The 20,901-nt window shown below is 34.9% G+C and overlaps 3 protein-coding genes across 7 annotated transcripts; 1 reads left to right on the top strand and 2 right to left on the bottom strand.

The window, feature by feature from the left end:
- Nucleotides 1-3,708, bottom strand: LOC109724388 (protein FAR1-RELATED SEQUENCE 5-like). Of its 2 annotated transcripts, XM_020253200.1 has the most exons (3): nt 3,507-3,708; nt 440-2,727; nt 1-325 (listed from the first exon to the last, which is right to left on the bottom strand). In XM_020253200.1, exon 2 carries the CDS (start codon nt 2,711-2,713, stop codon nt 797-799), a length of 1,917 nt encoding a protein of 638 aa, XP_020108789.1. In that variant the 5' UTR covers nt 2,714-2,727; nt 3,507-3,708; the 3' UTR covers nt 1-325; nt 440-796. The 2 variants fall into 2 exon arrangements, 1 of the variants encoding a protein (XP_020108789.1); XR_002219921.1 differs by lacking the exon at nt 440-2,727 and having other exon boundaries at nt 3,507-3,695.
- LOC109724432 (RNA-binding protein BRN1-like) lies at nt 5,649-15,843 on the top strand. Of its 4 annotated transcripts, XM_020253255.1 has the most exons (10): nt 5,649-5,787; nt 6,010-6,092; nt 6,980-7,055; nt 7,215-7,340; nt 7,473-7,555; nt 10,630-10,812; nt 11,455-11,584; nt 11,657-11,800; nt 15,141-15,284; nt 15,370-15,843. In XM_020253255.1, the coding sequence occupies exons 1-10, from the start codon at nt 5,694-5,696 to the stop codon at nt 15,495-15,497; spliced, it is 1,191 nt and encodes a 396-aa protein (XP_020108844.1). In that variant the 5' UTR covers nt 5,649-5,693; the 3' UTR covers nt 15,498-15,843. The 4 variants fall into 4 exon arrangements, with proteins under 4 accessions (XP_020108844.1, XP_020108843.1, XP_020108845.1 ...); XM_020253254.1 differs by having other exon boundaries at nt 7,004-7,055; nt 11,455-11,800; XM_020253256.1 differs by lacking the exon at nt 11,657-11,800 and having other exon boundaries at nt 11,455-11,656.
- On the bottom strand, nt 18,432-19,161 carry LOC109724275. Its single transcript, XM_020253044.1, has one exon. The coding sequence runs from the start codon at nt 19,098-19,100 to the stop codon at nt 18,612-18,614; it is 489 nt and encodes a 162-aa protein (XP_020108633.1). The 5' UTR covers nt 19,101-19,161; the 3' UTR covers nt 18,432-18,611.

The following is a 20,901-nucleotide window of genomic DNA, read 5'->3' as shown; positions in this document are numbered from 1 at the left end:
ATTGCAAACTTATTCAAATGCTAAATAAAGATGATGAGCACAAAGTAATACCTTCCAAAAAATCAAGAAAGGCCAGGCACAATAATCCATAACATACATGCACAAACAAAACTTCTCTAGTACAAAAGTTACAATGTATGCCACCAAATAAGAAATGACAATATGATCATACATAATAATCCAAAACATACATGCACAAACAAACCTTCTACAATACAAAATCTCTTTCTTCATATAATCTTCTATTATGCTTTCAAGACTCTTCATCGGTTGCTTGAAAACTCTCACTAGAATTTTCTTCAATAGACAATGCTCTATCAACAACCTACAAAATACTATGTTTGTTAACATGATGTGATATAGTAAAGGTAGAAAAATTTGACAAAGGTAACAAAAAAACTATTATGGTATTGAAACTAAAAATAAAAATTTATTTTACCTCTTTGCATGTCCTAATATTGTGTTCCTTTTTACCACATTGCTTGCAAGTTCTTGACATCCTTGCTTTCTTTTCGACGGGTGGCTTAATCCTTTGGGGTCTTCTTCGTCCTTTACATTGTGAGTGAGGGGGATCTTTAATCGTGCATTGGTTAAGACTTGATTGTGAAATTAGGGTCCTACGAAGATCATTTGAAGTCTCCTCATTTCTTCCTTCCTCAATTTTTATTATTTGATTAATTGATGTTAGCACATCCACTCCTTCTCTAATTATTCGACATGCATTTTCATATGCCTTAAGACTTTTAGATCCTTCAAAGATAAATTTTTGTGCCTCCAATGCAAGTGAATCAAATCTTCAAGACCGACAAAATAAGGACCCATCACTCATTTCTAGAGAATTAGTGGATGTTCCTTTTTTGGCATTCTTAATCCACCTTTTTATAACATACCTAGGAGGGATACTATACACTTCAATATGATGCATCACTTTAAGTGCATGAGCACATAGGAGACCGTAAAATTCAAACAACTTACAAGTACAAGATACTATATCTTCGGACCTTACAACTGTGATAGTATATGTGCACATTCGTTGTCTTGACGTCGAAGGTTGTGAAATCGAACTAATCTTGTACAACTTGTCTTTTTCTAATTCAACCAACTTATAACCTGTTGTAGCCCTTAGTTGAGCCTTAAATTCTGAAAAAATTGTCCTTGTATATATGGACCGTGCATCTTTCTCAATTGGATCATCTGACCATAAAGTAGGCTCTTCATCCTTTGTCATAAAATCCTCCATGTCTTCTCGCTCATATTGGTTGTTTGACATTTTTTCAAACTGAGTGACAAATTTAAATATTGATGTATGTGAATCCAACCATATTTTTGCTACAGCATTCATACTTTCACTACGCTGTGAAGTGGACATATTCGCAAAAAAAGTATCACGAAAATACACGGGAACCCATTGATGCCGAATATTCCATAACAATCGAAGGTGGTTATTTTCATGCAATTGATACTTATCAAGCATTATTGCCCATGCATTCTCAAATTCCTCCATAGTTAAGCTATTATTTATGCATTCCTTTAAATTATTTTCAAAGCCATCTTTGGAGCTATATAACACATTGAAATGTTCTTTTGCTTTTCTCATAACATGCCATTGACAACACCTATGAACAGTAGTTGGAAAGACTATCTCAATAGCTTTCTTCATAGCAGGATCTTGGTCAGTAATAATAGCTTTCGGGTGTTTACCATACATGGCCTTTATCCATGTTTCAAACAACCAACAAAATGTATTAGCAGTCTCATCCCTAATAAGAGCACACCCAAAAAAAATTGACTGAAAATGATGATTAACCCCTATAAAGGGAGTAAATGGTATACTATAATTGTTCGTCATATAAGTTGTGTCGAAAGTGATAACATCACCAAAGTGCTCATATGCCATCCTAGATCTTCCATCTACCCAAAATATATTCCGTGCTCTTTCTTGGTCGTCAACATCAACAGCATAAAAAAATAAGGGGTCCTTTCTTTGGAGCTTACGAAAGTAATTAAGAGCACTTGCCACATCTATTCCAATAAGTTTTCTATTCTTTTCGACAACCTCGTTACTCAAATCCTTGCGAATGAACTGAGTATTATGTCTTCCTCCTTCTTTCACTTCCAAAAACGACATAATTTGTGAAGCAGAGATATTTTGTTCATTTAACATATGAATCAAATCTTTTTGCTCCTTTGTGATGTTACGATGTGATCGAAAAAAACGAGTTTTAGAGGGACTAGCTATCAACTCATGATTATGTTCGTTAGCAAACACCGTTATCACCCACTTCCCTCGATCATCTATTTTCAATACAATATGCGCTTTACAATTAGTTCGTCTGTTGGGAAAATCCTTTTGGGGTGTATGGGTACCTTGAGAATTTTGCTGTTCACTCTTCTCTTGAGATGTAGGTTTAGAATTACCGGCTTTGGAGCAACAATAGGTTATAGATGTGATGGCATCATCCTGTTTTCTTGCCTTATAATGAGTTTGCTTTCTTATACTAAATCCCATTTTAAAAGCATAATCATTATAAAACTTTTTTGCATCCTCTATACAAGTGAATTCTAAACCAACACGTATCTCATCGACGGGGTATTTGCTCACATTCGATGTATGATCGTTAGCAACTATTTTTCCAATTTCCTCATTCACCTCATCTCTAACATCAAGATTAGACATTGAAACTGAGGAACCAATTATAGAGCCATGTTCCATCGTTCAACTAACTCCTATAAAAATAACTAAAGTTAACATTCTCAAACTAAAATTAATATTCTCAAACAAAGCTCAAACAATATAAAAGAGAATCAACTATAATACATTCAATGAGAAAAAATAAATTACAAGAACTAAGACAAAAGAGAATCAACTATAAGAGATTTGTATTGAAAGTGAATAGAATGATCCACACACAAAAAAATGCCTTCAGATTTTTCTAAATCAAAACTAAACACTAGCATTTTTGTGTGTGTGTGCGTGTGTGTGTGGATCCACTGCATGACTTTTTCAGATAAGCAGGATTTTTCTATTCATTTTCAACACAAAAAGATGCAATTAGCAGGATTTGGTTCAGAGAAAATTGTTAGAGAAAGTGAATAGATCTAAATAAAATAAGACTACTACAACGAATAATCAAATTTTTTAAAAATAATAACTGTCAGTTTTTTTTAAAAAAAGCCTTTCCTGCTAGTATTTTTCAGAATTTTCTTTCTGAGAGATCAAATTAAAAAAAAATGCCTTCAAAACTATAACTTTAAAAAGCTAACTATAAGAAGCTATAACTATAAATATAAGAACCAAACAAACAAAATCTAAAAAATCAAACGAAATGTCAAAAAAAAAATCTGAAAAAAAGTCAAAATTAAATTTTTCTATGAGAGATTAAATGTAAAAAAAATCAAACAAACAAACAAAATCTGGAAAAAAACAAATCAAACCAATCAAATAAACAAATCTAAAGTTGTAGATCTATTTTTTAGTTGCAATAACAAAAAAAAAAAAATCATACCTCGTTTAAGTGCACACACCAGGGAGCGACGTGGGCGTGCGGGGGGCGGCGCCAGGGAGCGACGGGGGCGTGCGGCGAAGCTCGATCTGGAAAACCAAACAAAAAAAATCTGAAAAATTAAACGAAATGTCAAAAAAAAAATCTGAAAAAAAGTCAAAATTAAATTTTTTGAAGAGAGGTTAAATGTAAAAAAATATCAAACAAACAAACAAAATCTAGAAAAAAAAACAAATCACGCGCCAGGNATCGTTAAAATTACTAATTTTGAAACTCTTTGATCATTAGGTAAATAATGTCGAAAAGATTTAAAATTTGATTTCTAGATACTTCAAGTGATATAGATCATGTTCAATGGTGCCGATCGTCGATTTGAAAGCTCCATCATCGAAAACAAATGGGTGGCAACGGAGTCCGTTTGCTACCGATATCATTCTAGCTCAATTTTATATACTAGTAATATGAATTTTTTACAAGTGAAAATAAATCAAAACTTGAAAAATAATTTAGAATATGATGTTATACCGAAATTGCCTACTACTTTACCATTTTGTATGAAAAATTACAAAAAAGTTTAATGAAGCTTGCTAAATATTAAAATAAAATTAAAATTTACTGACTTAATTGAAATAAATTAAATCTCAGTAATAATCTGAATAAAATTTCATGAAAAGTTCAATGTCAATTGGAGTCAAATTTTGGGTGAATTAATTTTTAGGGTAAATTACATGTTTGGTCCTCAAACAATAAGGAACGTGCTATTTTAGTCCTTAAATTATAATTTATTGTAATTTTTATCTCAAATTTTTATAACTGGTACAATCAAGTCCCACAACCTAATTTAGTTGATTAAATATTAATACATCACTAATGTAAAAGCGATCTGTCAACTTAATTATTGATACATCATCAATCAAAACACTACTACACCATTTTTACGTTAGCAATATATTAATATTTAGTCAACTAAATAAGGTTATAATATTTAGTTATAATAATTCTGAAAGTTCGAGATAGAAATTACAACAAATTAAAGTTTGATGACCAAAATGTCACCTACCTTATAGTTTGACTTCAAATGTTTAATTGATCCTAATTTGTATCCTATTTTTTATCCCTATATACCACTGCATTTTGAGCTGGTTAGGTTGCGTGTGAATAAGAGTAAAATTTTTGACGAATTTCTAGAAAATTTGGTGGAATCAAGGGAAGGAAGTTCCCTGTAATATACTGAATTTGAGTCGATCAACGACACTTTGATTTTAAATTTTTAATTCGTTGTTTATTTGTACATATTTAAATAGTATACTTCATTCGATTCTTACAACTATAAATTTATTAAAGTAATAAGCTTAAATTTCAAAGCCCAAGTATTGATGGCCTACTCAAATTAAATAAATTGAAAAATTTTGGATTAAAAAGCAAAACTTTGAAAAGGCTCTAAATAGCCGACTCAAAATGATTAAAAGTACAGATAAGTTATATATATATATTTTTGGGAGATTTTAGTGGAGTAGTCTTTTTCCAAATTTTTTTTTTAAAATTAGACCTACTAAATTTTTATTTGTAAATATAGTTTTATGATAAAGAGAGAAAAAAATATTAGTAAAAGCGGTGAATAATTTAACATATTTATTAAAATTTTACGGTCCTATAAAAGCTTTCTTTCAATTTCTCTTTTATTCTATTTTATGTCTCTATAACAATAATAGGAGAGGTTATGAAAGCGATGAATGATTCACCGCATTTAAATATGATGACTCATTCACGGCCTATATTATTTATTTTTTAAAAAACTCAATTTGATATATTAGAGATCTATTTTTATAATAATTTTTTAAAAAAATTTATTTTTATAATTATACAAATCGGTAGGATTATTTATTAAAAAAATTCTATTTTTTTGTCTAGGAAAACAAAAAGAGTTCAGGGGCCTATTTCAAACTATCTTAGAGGCCTACTTCAAAATAACTTATAGTTGAGGGGCTCTCAATTTATAAACGTTCACCAAAAACAAAACAATTAATTGCCTGTTATAATTAACCAAAAACAAACACGACCAGCTACAAGAAGAAGAAGAAGAAGAAGAAGAAGAAGAGAGAGAGAATAAAAAAAGAAATCTAAAACAGCGCCGTTAACGAGAGGGGGAGGGAGAGCGTGAAGCTGTTCGTGGGGCAGGTGCCGAAGCACATGACGGAGCCGCAGCTCCTCGCCATGTTCGAGGAGGTGGCGCTCGTCGACGAGGTCAACATCATCAAGGACAAGGCCACCAAAACCTCCCGAGGTCTCCTTCTCTCTCTCTCTCTCTCTCTCTCTCTCTCTCTCTCTCTCTCTCTCTCTCTCTCTCTCTCTCTCTCTCTCTCTCTCTCTCTCTCTCTCTCTCTCTCTCTCTCTCTCTCTCTCTCTCTCTCTCTCTCTCTCTCTCTCTCTCTCTCTCCCCCTCTCTCGATCCCTCATGCCGATCCCGCAAAATGCTGGGAATGGTTTTACGCCATTGCTTCCGCAGGGTGCTGCTTCTTGATCTGCCCCTCGCGGGCCGAGGCCGACAAGGCAGTGAACTCCTACCACAACAAGCGCACGCTGCCCGGGGTACGTATTCATCTTGGTTTCGCTTAGATCTGCATCTCCTTTTCCTCTGTTCTGTAATGCGGGATCGGTGCGACTTCTCCGAGATCTCGCCGCAAGGGTTTGGTCAAAATGGCGTAGAATTAGCATCGGATTTCGTCTTTTTTAGAGAAAATCGGAATTAGGAGGAGGAGGAAACAGTGAATGAACACTTCTCAAGTGCAATCGATCACTAGTTCAATGGAATCGGAGTAAACGAATAATTCGCTCCCAGAAATGGTTTTAAATATGTCTATGAGAGTGATAACCTAAAACTGTCTCAGCCGGGATCTCCGGAAAAATGTTGGATGCGGTCGTAATTAGTCGCCGTGATTGTGACAGTGCATTGTCTCTGTATCGTCCGAATAGGGAAAGGATGGAATTATTAATTTTCTAGTATATTTTGGGGCTGCTTCTCTGTGAGTAGAGAAATTAGCTTCTGGAAATGATTTTACTAAGAATGATTGTTTTATATACTATGTATTCCCTTGCGAGCTCATATTTCTATGCTTAGTGCGTAATTTCGATCCTGTTAAATTATGCTACCATTGACATCACAAAAGCCAACTTTGCTTCGATTTTGTTGTTGTTGAAACTCAAAAAATTATGTCACGAAAGCTTGTATCTTAACTTTTGTCAAGTGAGAGAAGGTGTGTTTGCATGAGGAGCAAGGCTCTTCGATCATACAAATTAATTAATAAATAGCATGGGCATAGCAAGAAGTGGACCTGGGTGGGCATGTGCCTTGCTGCACCCTATGCCATTGTGATAGGTCTCGGATTCGTCGTTGAACCCTATGTTATTGTAAGCTGTAACATATGAAGGTAGATCTCTGCATTAGGCTTTGACGTGCTCTGTAGTCATGATTGAAGGTTGTTCTAATATGCTCCACTCAGGCATCCAGTCCGTTGCAAGTGAAGTATGCAGATGGCGAGCTAGAAAGATTAGGTATGATTTATTCAGATTTATAGAATCTTGTCATTTTCTAACAACACGACATTATTCTTGGTTGCGTACTTTTATGCTTTCTTTTTGTTCAGAAATTACACACCTTTTCAGGTATGGCTTTTGTCGTACATCTCTGATTCGCTTCATCTTCTAATACAGAACACAAGCTTTTCATTGGTATGCTTCCAAAGAACATAACTGAGGACGAAGTTTCTGCTTTATTTTCAACATATGGTAGCATTAAAGACTTGCAAATACTTAAAGGTTCACACCAAGCAAACAAAGGTATACTTTCCTCCTAAGCATAGTATTGACCTGGTAAATTCACATGAAAATTTAACTTGCTTGTCTACGCCAACGTGGATCAGTTTTTCCAATTTTATGTAGCAATTGTTTCTTTTGTTATTTTTGATACAGCTGGATGTGCCTTTTTGAAGTATGAAACTAAAGAACAAGCTTTGGCAGCCATCGAGTCTTTAAATGGGAAATATAGAATGGAGGTTTGTTTCTTCTCAACTCTAGAATTTCTCTGGTGATATTGACAATATTTAGGGTGCAACGACCCGACCCGCTAGCAACAATAACTCGTCGGGTCCAAACCACCAGCCCAAAATGCTTAAGCCCTTTTATTATTACTAGCGTGTAGGCCTCATATATTTAAATGAGATTAAGTTTTCCACCGATGTGGGAGTGTTGGGGGGTTAAAAACTTTCCCTATTTAGACCCTGACATCCTCGTCGGGTCCAAATTAGATCACAGATGCATATCAGAATTACCAGGCTATGTGAGATTCTAGAGGTGGCTCCCACGGGTTCAAGAGATGACTCCCACCAAATCCATTGATGTAGCACTTTGCTCCGCATAGCACTTAGCTCTCACACTTCCAGCTGGTATTCATCTTTGATACTAATGTAACGATCCGACTCGCTAGCAACAATAAGTCGTTGGGCTCAAACCACCGGCCTAAAATGCTTAAACCCAATTATTATTACTTGCGTGTAGGTCTCATATATTCAAATGAGATTTAGTTTTCCACTTAAATTGCATTGGAATGGAAAATGGTACGAATCAATCATTATCGGAATAAAAATCGGAATGGAAAATTGGGATACCTAGGATTTTGAACGAGAGTTTTGGTTAAGGGAAAGGAAAATAATGAAGGGAGAGGAGGGGGAGGTGTTTGTTAGAGAGGGCTTTGATTTGTTTACTCTGGAATGGGTTAATCTGGAATTCAAAACCAGATTGGGCCATTCCTATTTTAGAGTGGAATGGGAATTAGGATCCAATTCCTGTAGAACAAACAATAATATTTGAAATCGATGAATCTCATTTCGATTCCATAGTCTAAAATAGGTGAACCATATAAGCTCTTAATGTGGAACAATTGTACTCCATTTTTTCAAGAGATTTTTTTCCTAATCAGACGAAGTTAATGACAACTACTCAGGACGCATATGTTGGTTTACATCTTTTTCTTTACCAGTAGTGCTTACATTACTGGCACATAATCATGGTGCCAGATGGCTATTTTGGTTGGATTAGATGGTTAAGGTGTTGCCCAACATGCATAGCTACATAAGTGGTCCTTTTTACTCTTTCCTAGTATGGCTTGTTGGTCTGTCACTAGCGTGCACTTAATGTGACCAGTTCAGGAAATTGTGAGTTTTACGTCGTCTGGGCTCCTAATTTTCTACAAGTAAATGCATGTATAGGTTACGTATGCATGATCATAAATTTAAACTGAGATTGTTTTTGTTTGTATGAAGAACTCGGGGAGTTAGTTGACATCTTGATCAAGAAAATGATTGATAAAGGATAAACCAAGTATGTGGAAATCGATCGAGCTCTACTTGTAAGTAGACCAAACTGCTAGCTATCTACTTGACAAAGTCACAGCTAGTTGCAAATGAGACGCACATTACGAATATGAGAAAAATCACCCCTTAGAAATAACAGTAAGCTGTGTCAACAAGCCATCACATTAGATTTCCTTGTTATGGTCATTTTTATGTCGAAGTCGAACTCTAATTCCTACTATGGAGAATATTTATTCATAGATTTTAAGTTTTCATAGAGCCTCTTTGATCACATTTATATATGTAGCTGGAGCCCCTATGCATTATCATGGGAACATTGAATGATGAGTTTCACTTGCTTATCGGTCTTATAGAAGTGATCAAACCCATGTATTGCGAAACTAGGGTTAGGAGATTTTGTTTAGGATAACATTTACGAGTGTCTGACTCATATTATACCAATGGCACTGTAGAGGTAACATGTGAGGTACTTAAATTGATTGAATTGATACTTGATTTAGAGAAGATTCTGAAAGTAGAATCAACAAAGAAGTTGAAGCAAATCTTATAAAAGGGATACCTCAGCATGCTTCTTATTCCAAATTCCTTATACCTACTAATTTTTTTTAGCAAGTACATTTATATAAGGTAACAAAGTTCTGGGGGATCTTGAACATCATTTCTCCAGACACAACCAATTCCCTCATAAATGTTGTTCCTATCCATGAAATTCCTGTTCATTTGAAAAATGTTTACGAGCAATATAAAATTTAAAATTAGAATGGTAGTTGAAATGGTTTGAGTTGTTGTGTAGAATTTGGAATAACAGATTTGCTTGAGCCAAATATGATGTCACTATCATCGAAACTTAGAAGAAATATCTAAAGCATGAACTGATAATCGGTAACTCTTTAGGAAGGAAACTCTGTGATGAAGCACTATCATCTTTCCTTTCTTCTTCTACAATCTTTCTTATGCCTACAGGGACTGTAGAATTGCTCCTCGGCTGCATGAGCCAAATTTTTGCTGCGGAGGTGAATTGCTTACTTAAACAGTCTTCTAGTTTACGTAGGCAGTAACTCTTGTCTGACTTCTGTCCATATTTTAGAACCACTTCTTCAAAACATAAATTTAGATTATTCGGCCAGGAGTACAAATTTATGAATTTTTCCAATTAACCTCAAATTTCTTGTTCTCTACCTGTAGGAAAAGGACTTGATAATTACTGATTTAATCATTTGACCGAAATCTTGGTTTAGTCAAATGTGGAATAATCATAAAAGAGAAGCACAGTTGTATGACAGTGGCCAGGAATATGCAGAATAAGAATCATCTAATTTCTTGTAGATACAGATGGTAGCTGTTGTGTCACTTTCTATTTATGCTGTGCTGAACCATGACATCTGTGTAATGCATCCATTTACTCATGAATCGAGGACGAATGCCTCCAATTAGAGTTGATAGGGACAAGTATTGCAATTTTGTGGCTTTTTGTACATTATTATGCCTATAGGAATTAGTAGACATTGCCTTCCTGTAGGAAATACATCATGTGGTCGATGGTCCCACGAGGCTGATTTGATCCTGAGGATCTGCACAATTAATATATCTGTTCCATGAAACTTTATTTAAACTATTTGAGTCTCTTAGATATTAGCTTGATTTATGTTACATTATAGCTTATGCCGAGTAATATACAGCCTGCTTTAAATTGTGGTTGCTCAATTTTATTAATTGCGTGAATTTTGTACACATATTTCAACCCGTCATCTGTTCAGGGTTCGAGTGTGCCTTTGGTTGTTAAATGGGCTGACACGGAAAAGGAAAGGCAAGCACGAAGGGCACAAAAAGCTCAATCTCAGACCTCTAATATTACAAACGCGAATTCCATGCAGCAGCCTTCACTATTTGGAGCTTTACCAATGGGATACATGCCTTCATATAATGGGTTCGGTTATCAGGTTGGCTCTCTTTCCTATGCTAGTTATAACTGCTTAGTTTCAATTTTCAAATGCTAAAACCAAAGCAACACAAAATAGTTGTTATGCACTATATGATGAATTTCTTTTATTGAATTTGACTTGGGTCTGTCATGATGCCTAGCGTATGATTTGTTAGGTCGGAAAGTGAAGCACATAGCTATTAGGTTCCATAGTAACATCATTACAGTAAAGACTTGCGGATGTTAAGAGACAGATCTGCTTCCCAACTGGAGTATTTGCCTCTTAGCCAGCTCCTTTCGTGTAAGTTTGCATTGGAATTAAAAAATCACCCAAATTTTTGGGCCCTTTTAAGACAAGTAAAAGGCAAGGTTGGAATTGAAGCAGTTGAAAATGCAGAGGGAGAGTTTGTAGTTTAACCCAAATTAAAATCTAATTTTGAAAAATCATTGCAACCCTGAAGTATGTGCTTAGAGATTTGTTACGCATGCCTATTGCTGATGTTGCTTGTTACAGGCTCTGAATTTTCTTTTCAAATACCATCAGGTAGTCCTTGTATGAATCAAAATCCACCTATAATTCTTCACTTTTCATGTTGATAGTTGTACCTTTCTACCGATTGTGCTGATTTTCCACTTTCTAACGATTGTGCTGATCTTCCAGCCAAATGGAACTTACGGGCTTATGCAGTACCCTTTAGCTTCAATGCAAAATCAAGCTGCCTATCACAACATGGTTCCGCCCGTTAATCAAGGAAACTCTCTGCGTGGGCTCAGTCCTGAGCTTTCCCCAGGCACACTTCCTAGAACTTATGCTTCTATTCAGTCTGCTGGATATACAGGCTCACCATATCCTGCTATGCCAGGTCAATACCCTGTATCCTATCCAGGTGGTTTTATTAATAATAGATCTTTGGGTGATTCCCACAGTTCAGACAAAACTGTAAGCATGAATGCTAATTCAGCATCAGCCTCAAGCGCCAGTACGAGCTCGGGTGGTCAAATAGAAGGTTGATTGTTGCTTATTTTGGTTGTTCTTTAGTTAAAAATAAGAAATTAAAATTAAAATCTCACATGTATGGTAGCTTGGCTTCACTTTGTTTTCACCCATTGGTTCAAAGTGTATGTGGCACCCTTAAGATTTGGAATAGTCTTATATATAGAGTATACTAGAACTAAACCTCTTAACCTGGCTGTAGCATTTTGGAACGATAGCTAAGTCCAAAAGGTTAAGAGGGTTAAGTATGCTAGGGTTAGAGTCATTTTAGGATGGGTGACTCCCTTAGGAAGTAGGGCGTCACTGAGCTAATCACCAGCCAAAAGTGTGAAATGACTCTCAACTGAGCCAGGGTTACTCAACGGGTAGAGCACGCCTCCTCGACTGATAACCGTTGTGGGTGGAGTGCGGCTCCCCACAAGGTCGGTTAAGCCTAGTTAGACAAGTCTCGTATCACCTAATGCTTGTAAGTGTGCTTGAGCCTGACGAGAACGCAAGGGGGGAGGAATGTGACACCCTTAGAATCTACAATAGTCCTATATATAGGGTAAAATACGACTAAACCTCTTAACCCGGCTATAGCATTTTGGGCGATAGCTAAGTCCAAGAGATTAAGAAGATTAAGCGTGCTAGGGCTAGAGTAGTTTAGGAGGGGTGACCTCCTGGGAAGTGGGGCATCACAATATAGCTCTTTTCCAGCACATCTATTGGTTGTTTTGATTTCTCCTAAGGTCTCTGTCATTCAAATACCTTTGAAAGTGAGTACAGTGACTAATTAAATCACTTAGCAAATAGGGATTTAAATTCTTAGGCCTAGTTTGGTAATGTGGTGGCTAAAAGTATTATTTTTATACTATGGAACAAGGTTTAGAGTGCCGTGGCACGGGGGCATGCCGTTATGTCCCTGGCACTAGGGGTGGCAATCCAGCTCGCTGTTCGCGAGCCAGCTCGTGTTCGGCTCGTTTATTAAACGAGCTGAAAAATTCAGCTCGTGTTCGACTCGTTTATTAAACGAGCTGAAAAATTCAGCTCGTGTTCAGCTGCGATAACAGCTCGAATACATATATTTATATTTATATAATTTATTTAATTTATATTTTTATATATAAATAAATATTATTTTATATAATATATATTTTATTATTTAATTTTTAGCAAATAAAAATATAAATGTGAGCTTAATTATAAAAAGACTTATTTATATGTAAAGTTTCAACTATTAGATTAAAGTCTAATGATAAAATTTTATAAATTTTATTTTTTATATATATTCAATCTAATTCTTTTTAATATTATTGTTCGTTGGCCAGCTCGTGTTCGGCTCGTTTATTAACGAGCCGAACAGCAGAGTTGAATTTTCGGCTCGACACTTTAACCGAGACAGCTCGTGTTTGGCTGGTTTATTAAATGGAGCGAACACGAGCCGGGCCCAGCTCGTTCATGTTTGGCTCGTTTACACCCCTACCTGGCACGGTATGGCGCAGGCACTCTTGTTTGTCGACACGTGGCATGCTTGCGTGCCTATAGATACGCATGACCTCCTACTGGCACGCTTTGACACGGACTTATTTCAATTTTTTTGGTTCTAATAAACTTTTATAATGTTATTTTGAAAGATTTAAATAAATAATTATAAATATTTACTATGTATCCCTTACTTTACTCATCAATTAACATGCATGTAAACTTTTTGTAAGTAAAGTACAACTATTCCTAATGTACAATAGAAATTAAAATATAATAATAAAATTCACAAGTACAATAATTATTTAAATTTACATCTTTATATAGAGATGAATGTTTAATTCTACATAGATCACCGCGCTTGATCATATGGCATATTGTCATCTGCAGATATAAGATTTATTTGACAATGTTGATATAAGTATTGCTGATATTGTGAAAAAGTTATATATTCCCGACATTACATCTATATTTTTTGTTCTTTTATTCTTTTTAAAAATATCTGATCAAAATTTGTTTAGGAGATTGATTTTTGTTCCCCTAATTCACCGAAAGTTTCGCGGTGCGATAAATTTTGACAAAATATTTTTGTGAAGGAAAAAATAGATATCTGTGGTGGAAGTGGAGGGCTCGGTTTCTGTAACGTTTAGCTTTTAGATAAACAATCCGTTCAGTTTTTCAATATTAAATTAAAAAAAACAAATAGTTATATCCTGTTTAAAAATTAATTATATAGGCTAGGTATGGCGCCCCCCACTTCGGGGAGCGTGGGGGGAGCCTACAGTTACCACCCGATGCCGGATGCCCGAGCCCGGCTATCCGGNTTTAAAGTGTATCAAGTTAGTACCATGTAGTTTCTCACTTTATCACTTTAGTACCCTGTGCTTTAAAGTGTATCAAGTTAGTACTCTGTGGTTTTATTTTTGTATCAAGTTAGTACCCTGTGATTTTATTTTTGTATCAAGTTAGTACCTTGTGGTTTTAAAACCACAGTATACTAAAGTGATAAAGTGCGAAACCACAGAGTACTAAAGTGATAAAGTGCGAAACCACAGGGTACTAACTTGATACACTTTAAACCACAGGGTACTAAAGTGAAAAAGTGCAAAACCACAGGGTACTAACTTGATACACTTTAAACCACATGGTACTAAAGTGAGAAAAAGTGAAACCACAAGGGGGGTATTTGAAGTTTTCCCAAGAAAAAAAGAAAAAGCCAAAAAAAAAATCCAAAAAGGAAAAAAAAAAGGGCGGCACGCACCGTACGTGCCGCCAGCATGCACCTGTGTGCCGCTTTGTCTCGAGCGGTACGCATGTGCGTGTCGCAAGACAGAGGGGGGGGGGGGATCTGAGACCCTTTCTGTGCCGTGCCCCCAAGACACGCCCCCGTGTCGTACGGCACAGGCGGCACTTGATTCCCTGTTATGGAAGATCCAAAAATGCTTATATCTTTCCTTCTCCAATGCCTTGAAATTGCAGTTGCAACTGTTGCGAGAGAAGCATGTGGTTACAACCACAATTTTATAGTGTACGAGAAGAAAAGATTAAAAGCGCTTTTGAAATTTTTGGACTTTCCAAAGTATAAAAATAGTGCTTTTAATCACCACATTACCAAACTAGGCCTCAATCTAAGTGAACCTTGTTGATAGTCGAGTCATGTGATTGTCAGGTGACTAGTTTTAACAGTTGAGCCCTTTGTGATTGAAAGGAAATAGCAAACCAAAGGGTGGCAAAATGTTCATTTTTGAACCGCGGGTCATTAAAATGAAATCAGCCTATACAAAAGGGTGTTTCTGAAGTTTCACAATTTTTGCCTGGATATCAATAGTGACAGCACAAATCTTGTTGGTCGTCCTCTCTGATAGGTTGTTTAACTTTAACTGATATAGGTCCTCCTGGAGCTAATTTATTTATTTATCACATCCCTCAAGAATTTGGTGATCAAGAGCTCGCAGACGCCTTTCAGGGGTTTGGTAGGGTTTTGAGCGCTAAAGTTTTCGTAGACAAAGCCACCGGAATTAGTAAATGCTTCGGTAAACGTCTCTCTCTTTCTCTCTCTCTCTCTCTCTCTCTCTCTGATGCTGAATTTTTAGTCATTTTGTCTTCATCTGCATCCAGGTTTTGTAAGTTATGATTCTCCCACTGCCGCCCAGGCGGCGATCAACGTAATGAATGGATCCCAATTAGGCGGTAAAAAATTGAAGGTACAACTTAAGAGAGACAACAAGCAGAGCAAACCTTTCTGATTTAAGAAATTTATTTCCCAGGAGGCGGCATTTCCTCACGCAGTTCCACGATGCTACGACTGTATGCACTCTGAAATACAACCACTGATGGATGAGAGAAACAGTTGATCATTGTATTATTATTCGCACCATTCTATTGTAGTTTTTTTTTAAACAAAATTCGATTCTTCAAATTCTTCAATGTTGTTCCATTTTGTTGTACACTACTGCAGCATATTTGTAATTTTCTTTTCCCTTTTAACTTACCACTGGTGTTACAATAGACAAGCTATTGATTCATTCGATTGTTCCATCACAAAATGGATCGTCGCACATGTCGAGTATATTCCATTGAAACCATTTAATATGTCGAGTATATTTCGTTTTGTTTGTTCATGCATATTTCCTGAATTTTCGTTTTGTTTGTTCATGCATATTTCCTGAATTTGGGAGTGTCTTTTTTTTCAGCGTATGTTCATTTCATTCATTTCTTTCATCTGCGATGTATGTTTGAACTCATTTTGCGAGCAAAGTCTAAGGCCAAAAGCCTCAGTACAGAGAAAACATCACACAGTTTGAAGTGCATTTTTGATATTTCCAAATTTAGGAGGACATCTTTGTAATTATGAGTCTTTAAATGGACACTCAGTTGATTTTCACTTTAATTAGGTATATATAAGGTATTATCTATACTATTCTATATATTCTATATTATATATTATATATAAAAGTGGATAAAAAAATTTGAGTTGGTAGAATCATAAGTGGAAAGAAAGAATGTTCCATATGTACATATTGCAAACAAAATTAATTAACTAGCTAGATACAAATTAAGTCTAAAAAATAAAATTGTTAAGTAGACCTTTCAAAGCAATAATTTGTTTAAATTCAAACAATAGATTCAAAACTCAAATTTAAATTTTGAGTTTGCTTCATAAATCTAAATCTAAATGCAAACTTTAATTTGAATTGTAGAATCAATTCAAAATTTTCTATTGGTCTTTTTGCATAAAATATTCACCGATTTTGTGTTTTTGCAAAAACGGGTTATTATTTTAGATTTTATAGATTCGGTTCGAATTTTTAGTATCTGATCAAAATACTCTTATTCTTTGCTCTCTCTCTCTCTCTCTCTTTATTTTTCACTCGTTCATTTTTCTCGTTCTGCTCCTAGTTCGACTACCTCTACGCCGCTTCTTCTCCTTCTCCCGCTTCCTATCCCTTTTCCTCCTCCTCCACCACCCCTACATTGATGTCGTGTTCCGCTGTTTTACCTCGCCTACACCTTCTGCCTATGTTGGCTCGTATATGGCATAAATTACGAAGGTGAGGATGCGACGGAGCGTATGACCGTGGACAATGACAAGGGTGCTACAAGATTTAAGGACCATGAAATGGAGAGGGCATCGAGTGAGGTGATGATTGCAGCAGAGGGCAAGGGAGAGGGTGCGATAATAGAAAAAAAAATACAGTAGGTGGAAAAAAAGAATAAAGAATAAAAATAAAAAAATAAAAAAAAACTTTTTTGGGAAAGATTGTGTCATGGCCGTTACAAGAAAATGAAAAAGTAGAGACGAAAGAAGAATAAGAAAAAATTGCATTATTTTAGATGAAATTATTTTGTTTGAGGCGAAAGTTGCACTTTTTGAGTCGAAAGTTATACTATTTAAAATTATATGAGACTATGTTACATCATATAAAACAGAAGTTATACTCTTTGAGATGAATGCTCAAATAGTTTTAAATAGTACAACATTTGTTTCAAATAATGCAATTTCTATTTATATGGTACAATTTAATATCAAATAATTTTAAATGGTACAATTTTTATCTCTGAACGTGCAGTCCTGTAAATCTCAAAACGTATTTGCTAAATTGGAATTACACGCTGAAATCGGACACAGGATAGAAAAGTTATGATCATTTAAAAATTTTTCATGTTGATTGTAAAATTTGTTGAACTCAACGAAATTTTCAGGCGCTGCTTGATTGAGTTGTACTTTTCTAAAACCTCTAATGCTAAATTAGTGGCATCAAGCTTTTAGGTATTGGTTTCAAACTGATTAGGCATTTAACTAATACATAACATATAAATAGGGATAATTACCTGTATACCCCTCAAAACTTCAAAATTATCTCATTTATTTTTTTTTTCCAATAAATCCTTCTATGTTCCTCCGTTATTCTAAAATACCCATATAGTTATCACCCGTTAAGTTAACTTAGGTTAAACGTGAGTTAAATATCTACCAAAGTTTAAAAAAAAATCAAAATGCTTCTTTTGCTTTTAACTTAAGAACAAGTAAGAAATATTGATGATGATAGAAGGGTACATTTGAAAAGATCTAAAATTAAAATATTTTTTGTATCCCTAACTTAAGAACAAATAAAAAAAATCGATGATGGTAAGAGGGTATATTTAAAAGGGCAAAATAGTAATTTTATAAAGACAACAGCTATTGCTAACTGTTTATTAACATAATTTAACTAAACTCTAGAGGGATATTTGAAATAAATTGGAACGTAGAAAAGATATTTTTAATATTAGCCTTCAAAGAAAGATAATCAGAAATTCAAAAATTTTTCAAAGGTATATAAGCAATATGGCAAATTCATTTATACAACTAGGCATAATTAGTATTATGTTTAAATTTCTAAACTATAAAATAATATAACTATTTTGTGATATTTTACCTCTCTACTGCGAAGTGTGGTCCCCCACTAGTAATAACAATGATATAAAATAATATTAACAACAATACAAGAATGTTATCGTATATACATCCTATGTGTACCTATTATGTACTCTACAATTGCTTTTTAATTGTAATCTTATAATTCAAATTGAACTCCTGTGCTTTTAAATGTTAGTGACTTTTTAGTCATTGGATCGTCTCAAAATTCATACAACACTAATCAAAAAAATTTAACGGGACATATATATCACTAATAATATTGCATAAATCTTAAGATAATTCAATTATTAAAATGTCACGAGCACAAATGCTCTTACACCGAGCTCAACTCCTTACAACTCTATCATATTCTCCCTCTTTTTCTTATCAACAAAATTCGAAAAGAGTTATTTAATTAAACTTATAATCAGCTAGTCTCCTTGGTATATCAGCTGGAACCTCAGTAGCTAAACCTTGCAGAATAGTGCTGTGGGAAGGAGCCACGGTGCTGTTGCTGGGCATGGTGGCTCGTCGAAAACTGCTTTTGCGAGAAGCCCATCATCATCGCCGTCGCCATCGCCGCCGTCGTCGTCGTCGTCGTCGCCGTCGGTGAGGGGCCTACTTGCATGAACATGTAGTTTCCGGCGAAGAGCTCCGCGGCGTAGGGCCGCCCTTCTTTCAACCTCCTCGCCACCTTCGCCACCGCGCTGCGCACCGCCATCGCCTTTCTCCTTATAAGCCTGCGCAGGCCTGCGACCGTCACTCTCGGGCGGTGCCATCGCCTTCTCCTGCCGACGCCGTTGTCTAACCTTAGCCAATTGCTTCTTCTTCTTCTGCTGCTGCTGCTGCTGCTTCTCTTTGTTAGTGTAGAGGGCTCATGATCATCTGAGGTTGTGGGGAGTTTGTGGAGCTTTTGGTAAGAGAGCTTGATCATCGAGGAAGAGGCCATATGATGGAGGTAGTAATAACTAGAGAGAGAGAGAGAGAGAGAGAGAGAGAGAGAGGATTTGGATACTGGAGAGGAGGGTGTTAACTAATTATAGAAGGGAAAATGATAAGAGCAATGATATGACCTCTCCACAGACGTTACCATTTGGTTCGGGGTTAAGAAAAAACTAGTTATTTCAGGAATAGGATTACGTTCAGAGTTAAGATGAGGTTAAAGTATTTTTGTATTTGGTTGGGGGTTGGAGTTAGTTCAGAATAGTAAAAAATAGTGTTTGGTTGGAGTAGGTGGGATAAGAAGGATAGTGGATTATTATGATAAAAAATAGTATTTCGTTGGAATTTGATGGGGTTAAGTGGAGTTAGCTAATCCCACCCAAAATGGGTTATCAAATACACCTATTTTATAAGAGATTCAATTCTCAGTTCGTCGTATCAATATTTTTTTTCTTATACTATGATTTAAAGAATTACCGACCGTACTTGCCACAGTTAACTAAAACCGGCTGGGCTCCATGATTGATACTTGAGAGGTTTCAAGTTTTGAATTCAAGTTGCTTCATAGAAAAAAAAAAGAAAAAAGAAAAAAGAAAAAAAACGAAACATTTATTTCTAAGAAAACAAAATTTCAAAATTTTTTTGTAAATTGTTAGATGCTCAAGGTGTATGATTTATATCTAGTTCAATTTTATAGTATGAAAGGAGAAAAAAAATTAAAGACACTATACTTTTGAATTTGTTTGGTCTTCAAGTACAATATTTGGTGCTTTTGGAAAAGTAAATACCAAATTAAGCCTATACAAGATAGCAAGAAGAGGACACATATGATGAACATTCTTCACTGCTTTAAGCTTCGTGCGGTACAGATGTTGCATAATTGATAAGACTGTCTGCTCCTAAAAGATTGTTTTATAAATTGGCTAAATTACAGAATTTTTTTTTATTACTATCTGGTTTTTTACTTTTCTTTTCTAATTTTAAGAAATTTATATTTTACTCCCTCAATATTTCAATTTATTGCATGTAACCCCTTATATCAGGATTTTATCACTATTCCGTTTATTTTTTATAATTTATACCGAAGATATCATTTAAAATGACATAAATATATATTTTTAAAAAATTTATAAAAAAAATAATTAAGAACAATTTGATCATTTCACGCTCTCCATTAACGCCACCTAAAAATATTTCTGAACTTTTAAGAAGATAAAATGTAGACTTTTGAAAGTCAAGAAGTGAAAGTGGAAAAAATTGATATTTATAGAGAGATTTTCTGTAATTTAGTCTTATAAATTTGCTCAGACTACTACTACTATGATCTCTCCAAATATTAGTTGCCCTTTTATTTTGTTAATTTGTATTAGAAAATTAATGTTGCTAATTAAGTCTACAATTTTTTTTAAAAAAAAAGTTGTAATCCCTACAACGCCTCATCCGAGATGCTTGAAGTTTAATTACTAACCTCTTTTTAACTTTTAATTTATTTTTAAAAAATAATAAATAAGACAAGTGAAAAAATATTGGCCCTGAGATTAGGGTTTTGTAGGATTATAACTCATTTTTTATGGCAGCCTAGCATTGCTTTATGTATTAACACTCATAATTTGAAACATTGTAAGCATTTATAATACATCAATAATTTTTTAAATATAAATTATTCAAAATACCACAACTTAAATATTTAGAAAAAAATTAATTATTTCACATCGTATCAGAGTTAGAGATACTGATTTTTGAATTCCACTATGCTCTCAGTTTCTTTCAAATTTTTTAAGTTTAATTCAAATCTTCATTTCGAATCA

Source organism: Ananas comosus, linkage group 18 (genome assembly GCF_001540865.1).
Source record: "Ananas comosus cultivar F153 linkage group 18, ASM154086v1, whole genome shotgun sequence".
In the NCBI taxonomy this organism is placed as follows: Eukaryota; Viridiplantae; Streptophyta; class Magnoliopsida; order Poales; family Bromeliaceae; genus Ananas; species Ananas comosus.
The sequence above is the reverse complement of the archived record's forward strand: the minus strand, read 5'-3'. Positions and strand labels throughout refer to the sequence as shown.

What these genes read in the sequence shown, in the direction of transcription:
- LOC109724275 (XM_020253044.1), bottom strand. Translation starts at nt 19,100, where the DNA reads ATGGCCTCTTCCTCGATGATCAAGCTCTCTTACCAAAAGCTCCACAAA.
- LOC109724432 (XM_020253253.1), top strand. Translation starts at nt 5,694, where the DNA reads ATGACGGAGCCGCAGCTCCTCGCCATGTTCGAGGAGGTGGCGCTCGTC. An exon ending in ACAAGCGCACGCTGCCCGGG is followed by an intron (nt 6,093 to 6,979) that starts GTACGTATTCAT and finishes TCATGATTGAAG; the next exon opens with GTTGTTCTAATATGCTCCAC. An exon ending in ATAATGGGTTCGGTTATCAG is followed by an intron (nt 10,813 to 11,454) that starts GTTGGCTCTCTT and finishes CTGATCTTCCAG; the next exon opens with CCAAATGGAACTTACGGGCT.
- LOC109724388 (XM_020253200.1), bottom strand. Translation starts at nt 2,713, where the DNA reads ATGGAACATGGCTCTATAATTGGTTCCTCAGTTTCAATGTCTAATCTT.